At 41.8% G+C, this 13,274-nt stretch overlaps 1 protein-coding gene and 1 long non-coding RNA gene across 4 annotated transcripts; one reads left to right on the forward strand and one right to left on the reverse strand.

Moving 5' to 3' along the window:
- The first annotated feature begins 2,487 nt into the window (after positions 1 to 2,487).
- On the forward strand, positions 2,488 to 12,776 carry LOC309701462 (kelch-like protein 41b). 3 transcript variants are annotated; one of them, XM_082525690.1, is made up of 6 exons: positions 2,521 to 4,412; positions 5,315 to 5,472; positions 5,845 to 5,952; positions 8,829 to 9,014; positions 12,126 to 12,272; positions 12,375 to 12,776. In XM_082525690.1, exons 1-6 carry the CDS (start codon positions 3,300 to 3,302, stop codon positions 12,484 to 12,486), a joined length of 1,824 nt encoding a protein of 607 aa, XP_082381816.1. In that variant the 5' UTR covers positions 2,521 to 3,299; the 3' UTR covers positions 12,487 to 12,776. The 3 variants fall into 3 exon arrangements, with proteins under 3 accessions (XP_082381818.1, XP_082381817.1, XP_082381816.1); XM_082525692.1 differs by lacking the exons at positions 8,829 to 9,014; positions 12,126 to 12,272; positions 12,375 to 12,776 and adding exons at positions 7,464 to 7,564; positions 7,807 to 7,847 and having other exon boundaries at positions 2,488 to 4,412; XM_082525691.1 differs by lacking the exons at positions 8,829 to 9,014; positions 12,126 to 12,272; positions 12,375 to 12,776 and adding an exon at positions 7,464 to 7,792 and having other exon boundaries at positions 2,488 to 4,412.
- Positions 4,237 to 6,743, reverse strand: LOC309701465. Its single transcript, XR_014275001.1, has 3 exons — positions 6,016 to 6,743; positions 5,827 to 5,922; positions 4,237 to 4,319 (listed from the first exon to the last, which is right to left on the reverse strand). It is a non-coding gene; the product is annotated as an uncharacterized lncRNA (long non-coding RNA).
- Positions 12,777 to 13,274: the final 498 nt, after the last annotated feature.

Here is a 13,274-nt window from a genome sequence, read left to right on the forward strand (position 1 = left end):
TGTTATCAGTGCGTCGATTCAACGGTTCATCAAGGCTCATAATAAAACCAAATTGCTTTTAGCGTAGCAGTTCATGGTTCTTGATGGTTAATGGTTCAGATATGAACATTAACATAGGCTTTCATAGACTGAATATAAAAGATGGAATGCTCTGTGACTATTTTCATGATGACTTCATGAGCTCCATCAATTATGTTAAGTCACATTAAATACAACATGAAATTATTTTTGTAAATGTTGGTCAGCATTGGTAAGAAAGGAGAGTAAATCAGGTAATGTACCAAGAGTGGGTGGTGTCCATTGGTTTCACAGTCAAATCATCTCCACAGTTGGGATGCCCCATTTGAAAAGGGTAAAACTTTGTTTGTGATCACTGCTGGCTTTATTATTACCGCAGCCCTGTAACCATTTATATTTGTGTTGAAAAACACCAGAATCTGGGCAATGTTCTTCTGACGATACGCGATCATAGGGAAAAAAACCTCTGCATTGGCGCTGGTACAGAATATAAATAGCTTCCTGTTTAAACTTCTTCTAAGTGATCGCTAAGGGTTTTACATCTTTCTGTTGCAACATTCTCCTCTCTGTAATCGGTTATATATTGAAATGCCTGTACATGTCTTCAACCTGGGCATGCTTTGTGTGCCAGGTTACAAAGGCCCTGGTGGGTGACCGACCGAAACAACTCCATCTTTTATAAAACAAGTAAGCACCCAACGAGAATAAGGGGCCAGTCAGAGTAAAATATAATTTAATTTTGATCCACTTTCCCCAACAGTAGTCCCTTAATACCCTGGACAAATGGCTACTTAAATGTGATTTCAATATGGTGTAAGTGTGCATAATTAACCTCCTGTGGCTTTAGGGAAGTGGCAGAGTCAGCTCTATCCTTCTCCTTAAATTACATTAGACACTCCTCGACAAGTGGCATAGTGTGATCTATCTTTAGCGCTGCCCACGGGAGAAATGTTACCTAACTCTACACACTCCTCACTTTATCAGGCAACAGGAATAAGACTCATATTGATTCAGACGCACCAGTAATTACCTTTTTTAATTGGCATTTTAACATCTTGTAGTAACTTCTGCGGTGTGACCATCCATCCATTCAAGACCAAGGAGATCAAATAAATGTTTTCATTTTAAAATCATCTTGGTGAATGGAAGAGTGTTTTAAAAGGTTCAATAGCGGAGTGCCACACACACATGCTGACACATACCAACAGCCAACAAGGAAAGTGCTGAATAATGCTGATTGGTGGAAAGAAGTTCTTCTAGAGACAATTTTTGCTGTCATTATGCAAAATTCACTCATATCAATAGACTCCTGCTCATGTGAGTAATTTACAAGAACTTGCCACATTAGCTTATTATTATCCTGAATTTTTTGTGTTCTCTGTAAAGTGCACAAATGCACGTTACAAATGACCCATTTGTGGTGGACTATCAGTCTGCTGTAATCAATTAGCATTTGATTTCCATGAATTGATTTTGAATTTCATTTCTTTTCATTTCTCGTCAATATTTTTCTGTTTGACTTCGAGCTCAGATATTAGCATAAATATAAATGTTAATATTGTCAGTTAAAGTAAATTGTTGATGCTATCTCCATCCATCCATCTTCTTCTGCTTATCCAGGGCCAGGTCGCGGGGGCTGCAGCCTAAGTAGAGAAGCCCAGACCTCCCTCTCCCCAGCTACCTCCTCCAGGTTGTCTGGGGGAACACCAAGAGGTATATAATCTCTCCAGCATGTCCTGGTTCTGCCCCAGGGCTTCTTCCCGGTGGGACATAACACCTCACCCAGGAGGTGTCCAGGAGGCATCCTCGTCAGATGCCCAAACCACCTCAACTGGCTCCTTTTGATGTGGAGGAGTAGTGACTCTACTCTGAGCCCCTCCCAGATGGCTGAACTTCCCAGCCACTCTTCAGAGGAAGCCCATTTGTGCTGCTTGCCAGGCATAGCCCGAAAAAGGGACATGGGCAGGGGTGCGCATAAGTGGTCCGCAGGTGCGCATGCGCTGTCAAAATAAAAAACGCGCACCAGATAAGAAGTTGCAATGTCAGAAGGAGTCTGAACCGCAAAAGAAGCGCTTCTGACATTTGTTTGGAGGTGGAGGAACACCAAAGTAATTGCTTAAAGGAGCTTGCTTCTTCGACATCTTTAAGTGTTCTAAACAAATGTTTGTCCTCCTCCAGAAAATTTAATGTATGCAAACATGCGCTGCAACTTCTTATCTGGTGTGCGTCTTTTATTTTGAAAGCGCATGCGCACCTGCAGACCACTTATGTGCACCCCTGGACATGGGCCCATCTTCCTGCAGGCCCACCGCAGGAGGCACTGTAGGGGTCGGGTGCATTGTGAGCGGTGGCCAGGAGTGGAGGCCCTGGCGGTCCAATCCCCAGCTACCAAGACTTGATGCAATACTATAATGTTAAAATACATCAAACAGAAAAACCTACTCACAGTTAAACACAGGTGGTTTTCATTTGGAACGAAGTTCACCTGAAAGTTCTTGTGTGAGTATCATACTATCTCATTTCATAAGCCTAAAAAAAGCACTGATAGCACTTTTCTTTTATTATCATAGGTTTACTTATTTAGGCTACTTTTTTACTATGATAAAACAAGAACTTAAGAAGGATGGTATCATAACGTTGGGGGAATCTTTTGGTCCTAGGTTCAGATGTGCCACAATTTAAAACTGACTTTATATTATCTGCAAAATCTGATATCAATAATATAATGCGAAGCAATGGAAATTGGAGTATGTTTCAGTACAAAAGCACATCAGTGGCTATAATTATCTGAAAATGTAAATGCAAAAAAACTCAATGAGCCAGTGAACAATATGTCCAACTTTAAGAGGGTGCACTTATTTTGAATATGACAGCGATTGCTGTAAATGTCTCTTAAGACTCCAGCTTAAGGAAAGCTATTTGTAGGATGTGACCACATTGTCTCCACTGTTACCTACCCTGTGACACTCTGGGAGCTGAATCATGGTGGCATATCCCCAGCCAGTTGCTTCTTTCAGTCTATGGCAGCAGCTGCTCAACCCTGGCCTGTGGTGCACTGTGATTTGGCCCAGTTAAATTCCATAGAAGCTGAACCATTCAGGGGGCCAGAGGGAACTATATTTAGAGTGGGACAGGATTAAATTGCAGGGTCTTCACACAGGGAACCTTTTCTTTGCTCTGCCTTTTCCAGCCAGCACTGACTGCCAAGAGGACCTGTGGCCACTGTCTCTTTCCTCTCTCCACCAACTCCTTTGTTCTCCTACTGTTTACCTCCTGACACCATGGACCCCAACGCCATCAAGGAGGAGCTGCGCCTGTTTCAGAGCACCCTGCTCCAGGACGGCCTGAAAGAGCTTTTGAATGAGAACAAGTTTGTGGACTGTCACCTGAAGGTAGGCGATCGTAGCTTTCCCTGCCATCGGCTGATCATGGCTGCCTGCAGCCCTTACTTCAGGGAAATTTTCTTTACTGAAGATGGGAAGGAGGTGGAGAACACCAAAGAGGTGGTCCTTGAGGATGTTAACCCTTCCATCCTGGACATGATTATTCAGTACCTCTACTCAGCTGAAATTGATCTCACCGATGACAACGTTCAGGATATAATTGCTGTGGCAAACAGGTTCCAGATCCCTTCTGTCTTCACAGTGTGTGTCAACTACCTTCAGAAGAAGCTGTCCTTGGGTAACTGCTTGGCCATCTTTAGGATGGGCCTGGTGCTCAGCTGTCCCAGGCTGGCCATCGCAGCACGCAACTACATTGCTGACCGCTTTGAACTCCTTTATAAGGAAGAGGAATTCCTAAAACTCGCAGCCCATGAACTGTTTGCCATTATTGGTGGAGACTCGTTGAATGTTGAGAGAGAGGAACTGGTTTTCGAAGCCGTCATGGCCTGGGTCCGCCATGACAGGGAGAAACGCCTCAAGGTCCTGAAGGATGCTTTCAACTGTATCCGATTCCGCCTCCTGCCTGAGAAATACTTCAAAGAGAGAGTGGAGACTGAAGAGATTATCAAAGCTGACCCAGAGCTTCAGAAGATGATTCAGGTCATCAGGGATGCTTTCAAGGGCAAACTGCCAGAGAAACCCAAGAAGAATGAGGGAGAGGAGGGGGCCAGCAAGGAAGGAGGTGAAGAGGAGGACAGTCCATTCCCTGGATTCCTGAATGATAATCGCAGACAAGGCATGTATGCTCGTGACTTCATCCTGATGATCAATGACACGGCAGCAGTGGGATATGACGTCAGTGAGAACGAGTGCTTCCTGGCAGCCATGTCCGAGCAGGTGCCACGTAACCACGTTAGCCTGGTGACAAAGAAGAACCAGCTATACATCATTGGAGGACTCTTTGTCGACGAGGAAAACAAGGATGTTCCTCTGCAATGTTATGCATATTTGGTGAGGAGGTTTTCTTTTCATTTGACATTATCTTTTCTCTGTAGTAGGCGATCTCCTATTTGGTAAGGAAAAATGTATATTTCCTGACTGGTCATGAGTCGTTGCAGGAGGTCGCTGGCTGCTGCTGGGTGAAATCACTCAAAAAGACGGTATTGCACCAAAGCTAGCTAATTACTAAGTGGTAGAGAAACTTGAAAAAATGTCACATGAACCAGAAACTGAGGATATTCCTTATTTGAAGTAAAATGTGTTCCTCATCCTGAAACTAAGACACTTTGAAAACAGCAAACAGTCTCATTTTTTCCAAGAAGCAAGAAGCTTAAAGGCAGGGAAAAAGTCCGTTTTTTTATATTAAATGTTTATATCAACAGTACAGAAATACAGTATAAATCTGATTCAGTATCACTGGGTTATATTGTGTTACATAGTTAGCTTTAGATGTTATGGTGGTTGTGAAACTTTTAAAAGTTAAATGATAGCTGGTCTAGCACTAGTTTTCAAGTGTAGTGGATAAAAGAAGCAGTAGTATCAGTTAACCTAAACCATCTTGTGGGATTTTATTTTAATTCCTTATTCAAACTATAAATAAACTAGAAGGAAAATATAAGTGAAAGTTATTTTTTTAGCATGTGATAACAAAAAGGCTGCAACATAGTTCTATCTGAATTCTCTTTCCAATAAAAGATGAATTACATTATCCATCAGGTCTAAGCAATATACACAATTAAGAATGTGATAGAGGCCTTGAACTGCTGTATCTTACAGCATAATCAATATGCGGATATCATGGAGCATAACAAGCAGATTCATGAGGTGAAAAAGACAAAGAGCTAATGGGTGCTAAAAGTATGCTTTCTCCACTCTTGTGAGTTATAGTTTTGTTTTTTTTTCCTCCTCCACAGTTGGATCCGTTCAGCTCAGACTGGATCGCGCTGCCCCCAATGCCTTCTCCAAGATGTCTCTTTAACATCGGAGAGAGCGAGAACCTGCTGTTTGCTGTGGCTGGAAAAGACCTCCAGTCCAATGAATCATTGGATAGTGTGATGTGCTATGATACTGAGTCAGTGGTATTTCTTTGTTTTGATCCCTACTTCCCCCATTTCTCATTAAACATCTCACATTTGATCATTTTTAGGTGATAATTAACCAAGTAGATTTAATTGCATTTCTTTGTTTTAACTAAGGATTTTCTGGTATTGAATTTAATTAATTAATTATGGTAAATCTGAAGTTGTTGATCGGCTCTGGCTGTTTTTATTTATTTATTTATTTATTTTCATTCTTGCATTCATTTGTGGGCCATTTAAGTTATTGACATTACTCATATATATAACTTTTTTTTTTAAATCCCAAAGAAATTAGAAGCAATGAATTCAAGGGAAGAGAATAACACTTAATGAGTTCAGTTGCTTACAATTGTCACATTCTTCAGGAAGATGAGGTGGAGCGAGACCAAAAAGCTTCCCCTGAAGATCCACGGCCATGCAGTTGTCTCCCACAAAGGGCTGGTCTATAGCATTGGAGGAAAGACGGATGACAAGTGAGTAAAGGTGTCACAATACGGCTGTGTGCAGGCAAGAGTAGGACCCAAACGCAAACTCACAGAGTCAAAAGGTAAACTCAAAAAACACAGCTTTATTGCTGGCGTGGAGTGGGACACGAAAAACAATACAAAATAAACTAAACTAAACTGGGAAAACTAAAGCACAAGGAGCCACAGGGAAAAAATCACACCGCTATGAGGGAGGACGCAACACTGACAAAGAGAAACATGGGGCTTAAATACACTGAGAGATAACGAGGGGGAATGAGCCACAGGAGGAGAGCACAGCTGAGATTAATTAAGCAGGACGAGGCAAGGGAAGCAAAACTAGAAACATTAACATAGAACAGACTGTGAAAGTAAAACAGGAAACACACTGACGGAACTCTAGACATGTGAACTTAACAGACTGGGGGAGACAGAACATAGGGATCTGAAACATGGAACAGAAAGGCACAGTAGATCAACATGAACATAACAACGCCACAGGGGAAGAGTAAAACTGAACACGATGAACACAGAAACACCAGACCTCTTCACAATAAAACAGGAAACATAATGAGACGTAGACATGACAACCCAAACTTCACAATGTAAGACACAGACATGAAACACATGAAGAGCAGGGGAGATTTACCATAGTTGGAAACACGAGGGGGAAATAATAAGAACTAGAAACACTTAAGCATGATAACAAATGAACTTAGGAACCTGAAGGGCTTACATAAACTAAAACATCAAAATGAACTAAAACTCAAAACACTGGGTCATAAGACCCAGGATCGTGACAAAAGGACCTTCTGTATGTTTGTATGTTTCTTGTTCTTATACTTTAGAGTGGAAACTTTAATCTGAATGCTCACTGCAAAGAATTCCGACCCAACACACCATTCGGTTTGAGCTTTTTATCAAGCACACAGTAATACTTTTCCGCTCGGCACACATGGCAGCCAACTTCCAGTCAGCTGCACACCCCTCCCCCTCTGGTCTCCAACATCACTGAAAAAGGGAAATCCTTGACATCAATGACATCCACCTGTCCCTCCAACCTCCCTGGCACCACCCCTCCCCTGTAGCTGGGCCAGGGATCACACCTCCATGCACACTCACTGATTATCCTATAGTCTTAGGGTAAAGATTAGTATGGGTTTTGTATTCTGTCGTGATATTTAAGACAAGGGTGTTTATTGTGAGAATCAGAATCAGGAGACTTTATTTATCCCCAAGGAGCAATTAACAAACAACAGAGGAGCATAACGTTGAAGATAAGGACAATAAAAACGGGCAATAAGAGTGAAATAATAAATACACAGAATATACAATATATACGGTTTTGAAATTAAAGTGACTGAAAGGTGAATAAATAACTGTAAGTGACTAAAAATTAATAAAGTGTCGGTAGTATAAGAAGAGTGTAGTTTATGTTTATCGGTGTGGGAAATGGTCTTACCGGCTGGAGTTAAAAAGCAGAGTGGCTTTGGGGACAAAGGTGGCTCTCCTCCTCTCAGTCCTGCAGGAAATGCAGTGGAGGCGTCGCCCAGAGGGGAGCCATTGAAATGTTGGGTGAAGAATGTGAGATGGGTGTCCCCACAGAGATAGCTGAATAAATGTGAGTGTGTAATCTAATATATGCTGCAATCATGGAAAATACCAGCCCTGTGCATCTCTTGTTACAGCCAGCATATGCTATTTTTCCTCTCTCTCTATGCCTGCGATAGAAGCCAGAGTTGGGAAGGGACACACTTTTTACAACAAAATGAACCTTAGGCTTTAAAACTGTAATAAGACATGCAGTCAGCTCTTGAGTTCAGCTGTCAGTAAAACAGGCTGCTAATTATCAAATGTAAACAGGTGTGCTCGACCTGGCTTAATATAGCTGGGACTATCACCAGAAGGTCTCAACCAAGAGGAAAATAAGAGCAAGAGGTAAGGGTAAATGGCACTTTTCTACAGCATACTACAGTAGCCCATTCACTCCAGCACTTTTCTCTACACCCAACAGCTTGTCGTAACTAAAGTTACAGTTTTAAGTTACAACTTTAAACTTTAAATTCAGATCTTTAAAAAAAGATCGGTTAGTTTTGTAACCACATAAGAATACTTTTTGGTCTAGCTGCTCCGTTTGCCCATTTAACAACATTTAACTGTTTCCAAAACGGACACAGCAAATGTTTAATTATGAGGAAAATGGAATCACTGTTCAGACTTTCAGTCTTTGGATTAAGTAACAATGAATGTCAACCTAACATTGACTGCAATTAGTAAAGGTTTGTGAACCTTTACTAATTTTGTCCCTATGTCTTTAAGCGCTCCTTCTCAGGACACCTTTGTTTGTTATATAGATTACGTTTACTAACTTGCTTTTTGTGTCATTTCTCTTTTCTTTTCTTGTAGAACTGTTTTTAGTCCATTTACTCACTCCTGTTCTGCTCTTTATCCACATGAAGCTTTTCTTTCTTCAAATGTGTTCCTGTTGATTGGTGTTTAGAGGCTGTGCCCTTTCAAATAGAGAAATCATGATTTTTTTAATGAAGGCTTCATGTTGAAACACACTGTGAGTCCATTAGTCCAATTAGTAAAAAAAATAATAATAATGAAGACATGAGGATACATTTTTATAATCAATCATTTAAACATTGGCTTTAAGATTAAATTTCTTTGTCGGTAAACAAACATGTATCTTTCCTTATTTAAAAGCAATTGATTTAAATTATCATCATTTTAATTTTAGAGCTTTAATTATAGATGCTTAAAGTACCCATTAATTGCATCTATTTGTGTAGGTGACATCACCAAATCAACACCAAAAATGAACAAAAAAGTTTGACAGCTTTTGATGCTGAAAGTCCCACATCTTTCCTTCATCTTCACAGCAAAGCCCTTAACAAGATGTTTGTGTATAACCACAAACAGTCAGAGTGGAGGGAGCAGGCCGCCATGAAGACACCCAGAGCCATGTTTGGAGCAGTTGTCCACAATGGCAAGATCATAGTGGTTGGTGGGGTCAACGAGGAAGGCCTCACTGCCTCGTGTGAAGCCTATGACTTTGCAACGAACAAGTATGAATATGTTTGCAACTTTCCTGTTAAATGAGAACACTCACTGGTCACTTTATTAGGTACACCTATTCAGCAGTTTGTTAATGCATATATCTAATGAGCCAATCGCATGGCAGCAACTCAGTGCATCATGTAGGCCTGGTCAAGGAAGTCTGCTCAAGCTCAAACTGAGCATCGGAATGGGTAAGAAGGGTCATTTAAGGGAGCAAGTCATGGTCTAAGGGTTTTAGAAACGACTGAAATTTTCTACTGAAGTTTTCCCACACTATCATCTCTAGGGTTTCCCGGGAATGTTCTGAAAAAGTATCCAGTAAGCAGCAGCCCTCTTGTTCATGTTAGAGGTCAGAGATAGACAGACTGCTCAAGTCACCAGTCCCAAGGTCTTACTCCAGTGGACAGGGCTGGACTGGGACAAAAAAATCAGCCCTGGCATTTTTTGTCCAGGCGGCCAACCATCATTTTCTTCTTATTATTATTTTTTTTAAGAATATGTATATCTGTCAGGCATACACATATTATGCATTTTTTATGTTTTTGTTTGATTATAGATATTGAAACAGGTTCTCATCAGGTACAGTTGTTTTTGGGTTATTTCTTAGTTGCTACATTTTAGATATAAGCAGTGGCTCATGATGAAAGTAGCCATTTGCTCCTTTCCTAATTACACTCAACAAAAATATAAACGCAACACTTTTGTTACTGCTCCCATTCCCCATGGGATGGACGTAGAGACCTAAAATTCATTCCAGATACACAATATAACCATCCCTCCCAAACAGTGGTCACAAATCAGTCCAAATGTGTGGTAGTGGGCACATCTGCTATATTGAGATAATCCATCCCACCTCACAGGTGTGCCACATCAGGATGCTGATCTGACATTATGAGTAGTGCACAGGTGTACCTCAGACTGCCCACAACAAAAGGCCACCCTGGAATGTGCAGTTTTTTGCGCTATTGGAGGTCTGGGGACCCAGAACCGGTCAGTATCTGGTGTGACCACCATTTGCCTCATGCAGTTCAACACATCGTCGCATGGAGTCTATCAGATTGTCAATTGTGGCCTGTGGAATGTTGGTCCACTCCACTTCAATGGCTGTGCGAGGTTGTTGGATATTCGTGGGAACTGGTACACGCTGTCGTATACGCCGGTCAAGCACATCCCGAACATGCTCAATGGGTGACATGTCCGGTGAGTATGCTGGCCATGCAAGAACTGGGACATTCTCAGCTGCCATCTGCCCTGAACAATGTGAACCATGATTCATCCGTGAAGCGCACACCTCTCCAACGTGCCAGACGCCATCGAATGTGAGCATTTGCCCACACAAGTCTGTTACGGCGACGAGCTGGAGTCAGGTCAAGACCCCGATGAGGACGACGGGCATCCAGTTGAGCGTCCCTGAGACGGTTTCTGACAGTTTGTGCAGAAATTGTTTGGTTGTGCAAACCAATTGTTCCAGCAGCTGTCTGGGTGGCTGGTCTCAGATGATCTTGGAGGTGAACCTGCTGGATGTGGAGGTCCTGGGCTGGTGTGGTTACACGAGGTCTGCGGTTGTGAGGCCGGTTGGATGTGCTGCCATATTCTCTGAAACGCCTGTGGAGACGGCTCATGGTTGAGAAATGAACATTCAATGCACGGGCGACAGATCTGGTTGACATTCCTGCTGTCAGCATGCCAATTGCACGCTCCCTCATTGCTTGTGGCATCTGTGGCATTTTGCTGTGAGACAAAACTGCACATTCCAGGGTGGCCTTTTGTTCTGGGCAGTCTGAGGTACACCTGTGCACTACTCATGATGTCAGATCAGCATCCTGATGTGGCACACCTGTGAGGTGGGATGGATTATCTCAATATAGCAGATGTGCCCACTACCACACATTTGGACTGATTTGTGACCACTGTTTGGGAGGGATGGTTATATTGTGTATCTGGAATGAATTTTAGGTCTCTACGTCCATCCCATGGGGAATGGGAGCAGTAACAAAGGTGTTGCATTTATATTTTTGTTGAGTGTATGTCCCTCCATCTATCTTCTTATCATGTGAGTTTCATCTTCCTCCATCTCTTACTCACTTCTACACAGCTGGTTCAGCAGCAGCCTCCTGTAACTGTGAGGTCTGGTTACTAGTTGCTGTTCACGATGGAGCAGCGCCAACAACAAATATGTTGTTAATTTGACCCATTTTGCTGCATCTATTTTTAAGTTTCTTTTTATTATTTTCTCTTAGCTTTTCAGCTCCACCTTTTACTCACTTCTTCTACACTAAACTTCTTCCACAAGCTGCACCAGTGAATAGAGAAGGGAGGAGAGGGGAGGGGAGGGGCTGATTGCATTTAAGAGATTTAATTGGGCAATACAGTGTCAGTAATAAAAATGAACCAGTGGGCCCCCATCAGTGCTTGCACGGCAGCGGCCTTTCAATCCATTGGCCCAAAATGCCAGATGACCAGTCCAGCTTTGCCAGTAGAGCACCTTTGGGATGTGGTAGAACAGGATGTTTTATTACATGTCACATTTAAAATCATCCCACATCCCCCAAGATGGTTAGAACAATCACAGCGCTCACTGGTTCTTCATGCTCATTGAGTCAAACCTTTCTCTAATAATTTTAGCTAGCTGGCTTCTCAGTGCGATTTATCTGCCCTAGCTAGTGCAGCATCTGGATAGGATTAAAAGGAGCCTCAATACTAATAAAACATAGATTTATCTTAGTGTGGTTTATTTATTTGCAGCAGGAACCTCTATCAGGTTGATTTAGATTTGCTTTAGCGATGTAGTTGCTATAACTAACTGGAGCCTATTGGCTCAGATTAACAGTATTTAAGCTAGCTAGTTTAAACTCTGACATTAAAATTTCTGCAATTAAGTGCAAAATATAAATACATTTAAGTTACAGGACTGGTTAATTTACTTGTTTATAACCAACAGAATTTTTTCGTTTAAAAAAAAATGTTGCACTCATTTGGCTTTGATAAACTACAGTTCAGTTATCTGCCAAAAGAAAAGAGAAATACTGAAACTGGAAAAAATGACTGCGGTACAAACTACAACAACAGGGATAGCTTAGACTTATTTCCTACCTTCTCCTAATGTTGTGTCTCCTCAGGTGGGAGCCCTTCACAGAGTTTCCTCAGGAGAGAAGCTCTGTCAACCTAGTAAGCAATGGTGGCTCGCTTTACGCTGTGGGTGGCTTTGCTATGGTTCAGATGGAGAACAAGGAGGTGACTCCCACAGAGGTCACTGATGTCTGGCAGTAAGTCTTATTAAGTTGAGGGACCCAGATTTACAGGCTTTTATTTTTTATATTGCTACTTTGCTCGTTTGGGAAAAATGACCCAATTCTCGCTCTTGTTAGGTATGAGGAAGACAAGAAGCAGTGGAGCGGCATGCTGAGGGAGATGCGCTATGCTGCTGGATCCTCCTGTGTTTCTATGCGCCTCAATGCTGCAAAGATGCCTAAACTGTAGACAGAAGCAGTTTCTTTTTCTTACACATCCCCACCATCAACACCTTCTGTCACCCTCTCCTCCTTAGGCGAGCTACCCCCTGGCCTCCTAATCCTCTCTACTCAGATTTCTGTGCGTCGAGTTGATCTTTGACATTCATTTTTTTCTGAACTAAGATGATTTTTATCTCTACAATAAAACACTTGCTTCTGGACTGCGCCATCCCGACAGTGAATAGGAATCACAATTTAGAGTGATTTCTATTCACTTTTCTAGCTTCCCTTTTGTAAAATAAACATTTGTAAACTTCAGCTTCTTTTACTGCTTTTAAGTGCGTGCGTGAGGGACATTACAGAGAACATCAGCATGTCCAGGGCAGCCAAGGGAAAAAAGACATATATTTGTAGATGCAGATGTGTTATGCTTTGAGGTAATGTCAGGTGTAGACTTGACACTCAGCGTAATAACCTTTAAACACAGGACAAATATTAAGCATGACTGCGGTCAACACTGCATGCTCTAGCGATAGCAGCAGTCAAACATAATGTGAGAATTGTAGGCGTATTTTTGCAGCTTACCCCGACAATGAGTGAAATATATTCACACTGAAAAATAACAGCGTGCATGTTTTTATGTTTACATTATAAAGACTGACACAAAAGGAAGAGGAAATTGCACAAGGTTTAAATCAATATTTCAGTGTGGTCTGTAGCTGATGACTACATGAGGTGGGAAGATGTGTTAAGGCGGCTGCAATCATTAATGCTTGAAGTGAATCATTAACAAAGACAAGCAACCTATTTATAAGT

The sequence above is a fragment of the Aulonocara stuartgranti genome (assembly GCF_965226115.1).
Source record: "Aulonocara stuartgranti genome assembly, chromosome: 23".
In the NCBI taxonomy this organism is placed as follows: domain Eukaryota; kingdom Metazoa; phylum Chordata; class Actinopteri; order Cichliformes; family Cichlidae; genus Aulonocara; species Aulonocara stuartgranti.

Bases quoted from the DNA above. Each gene is read 5' to 3' on its own strand.
- LOC309701462 (XM_082525690.1), top strand. From the start codon at position 3,300: ATGGACCCCAACGCCATCAAGGAGGAGCTGCGCCTGTTTCAGAGCACC. The intron at 5,953-8,828 runs GTGAGTAAAGGT...TCATCTTCACAG, and splicing joins GGAGGAAAGACGGATGACAA to CAAAGCCCTTAACAAGATGT. The intron at 9,015-12,125 runs GTATGAATATGT...GTGTCTCCTCAG, and splicing joins TATGACTTTGCAACGAACAA to GTGGGAGCCCTTCACAGAGT.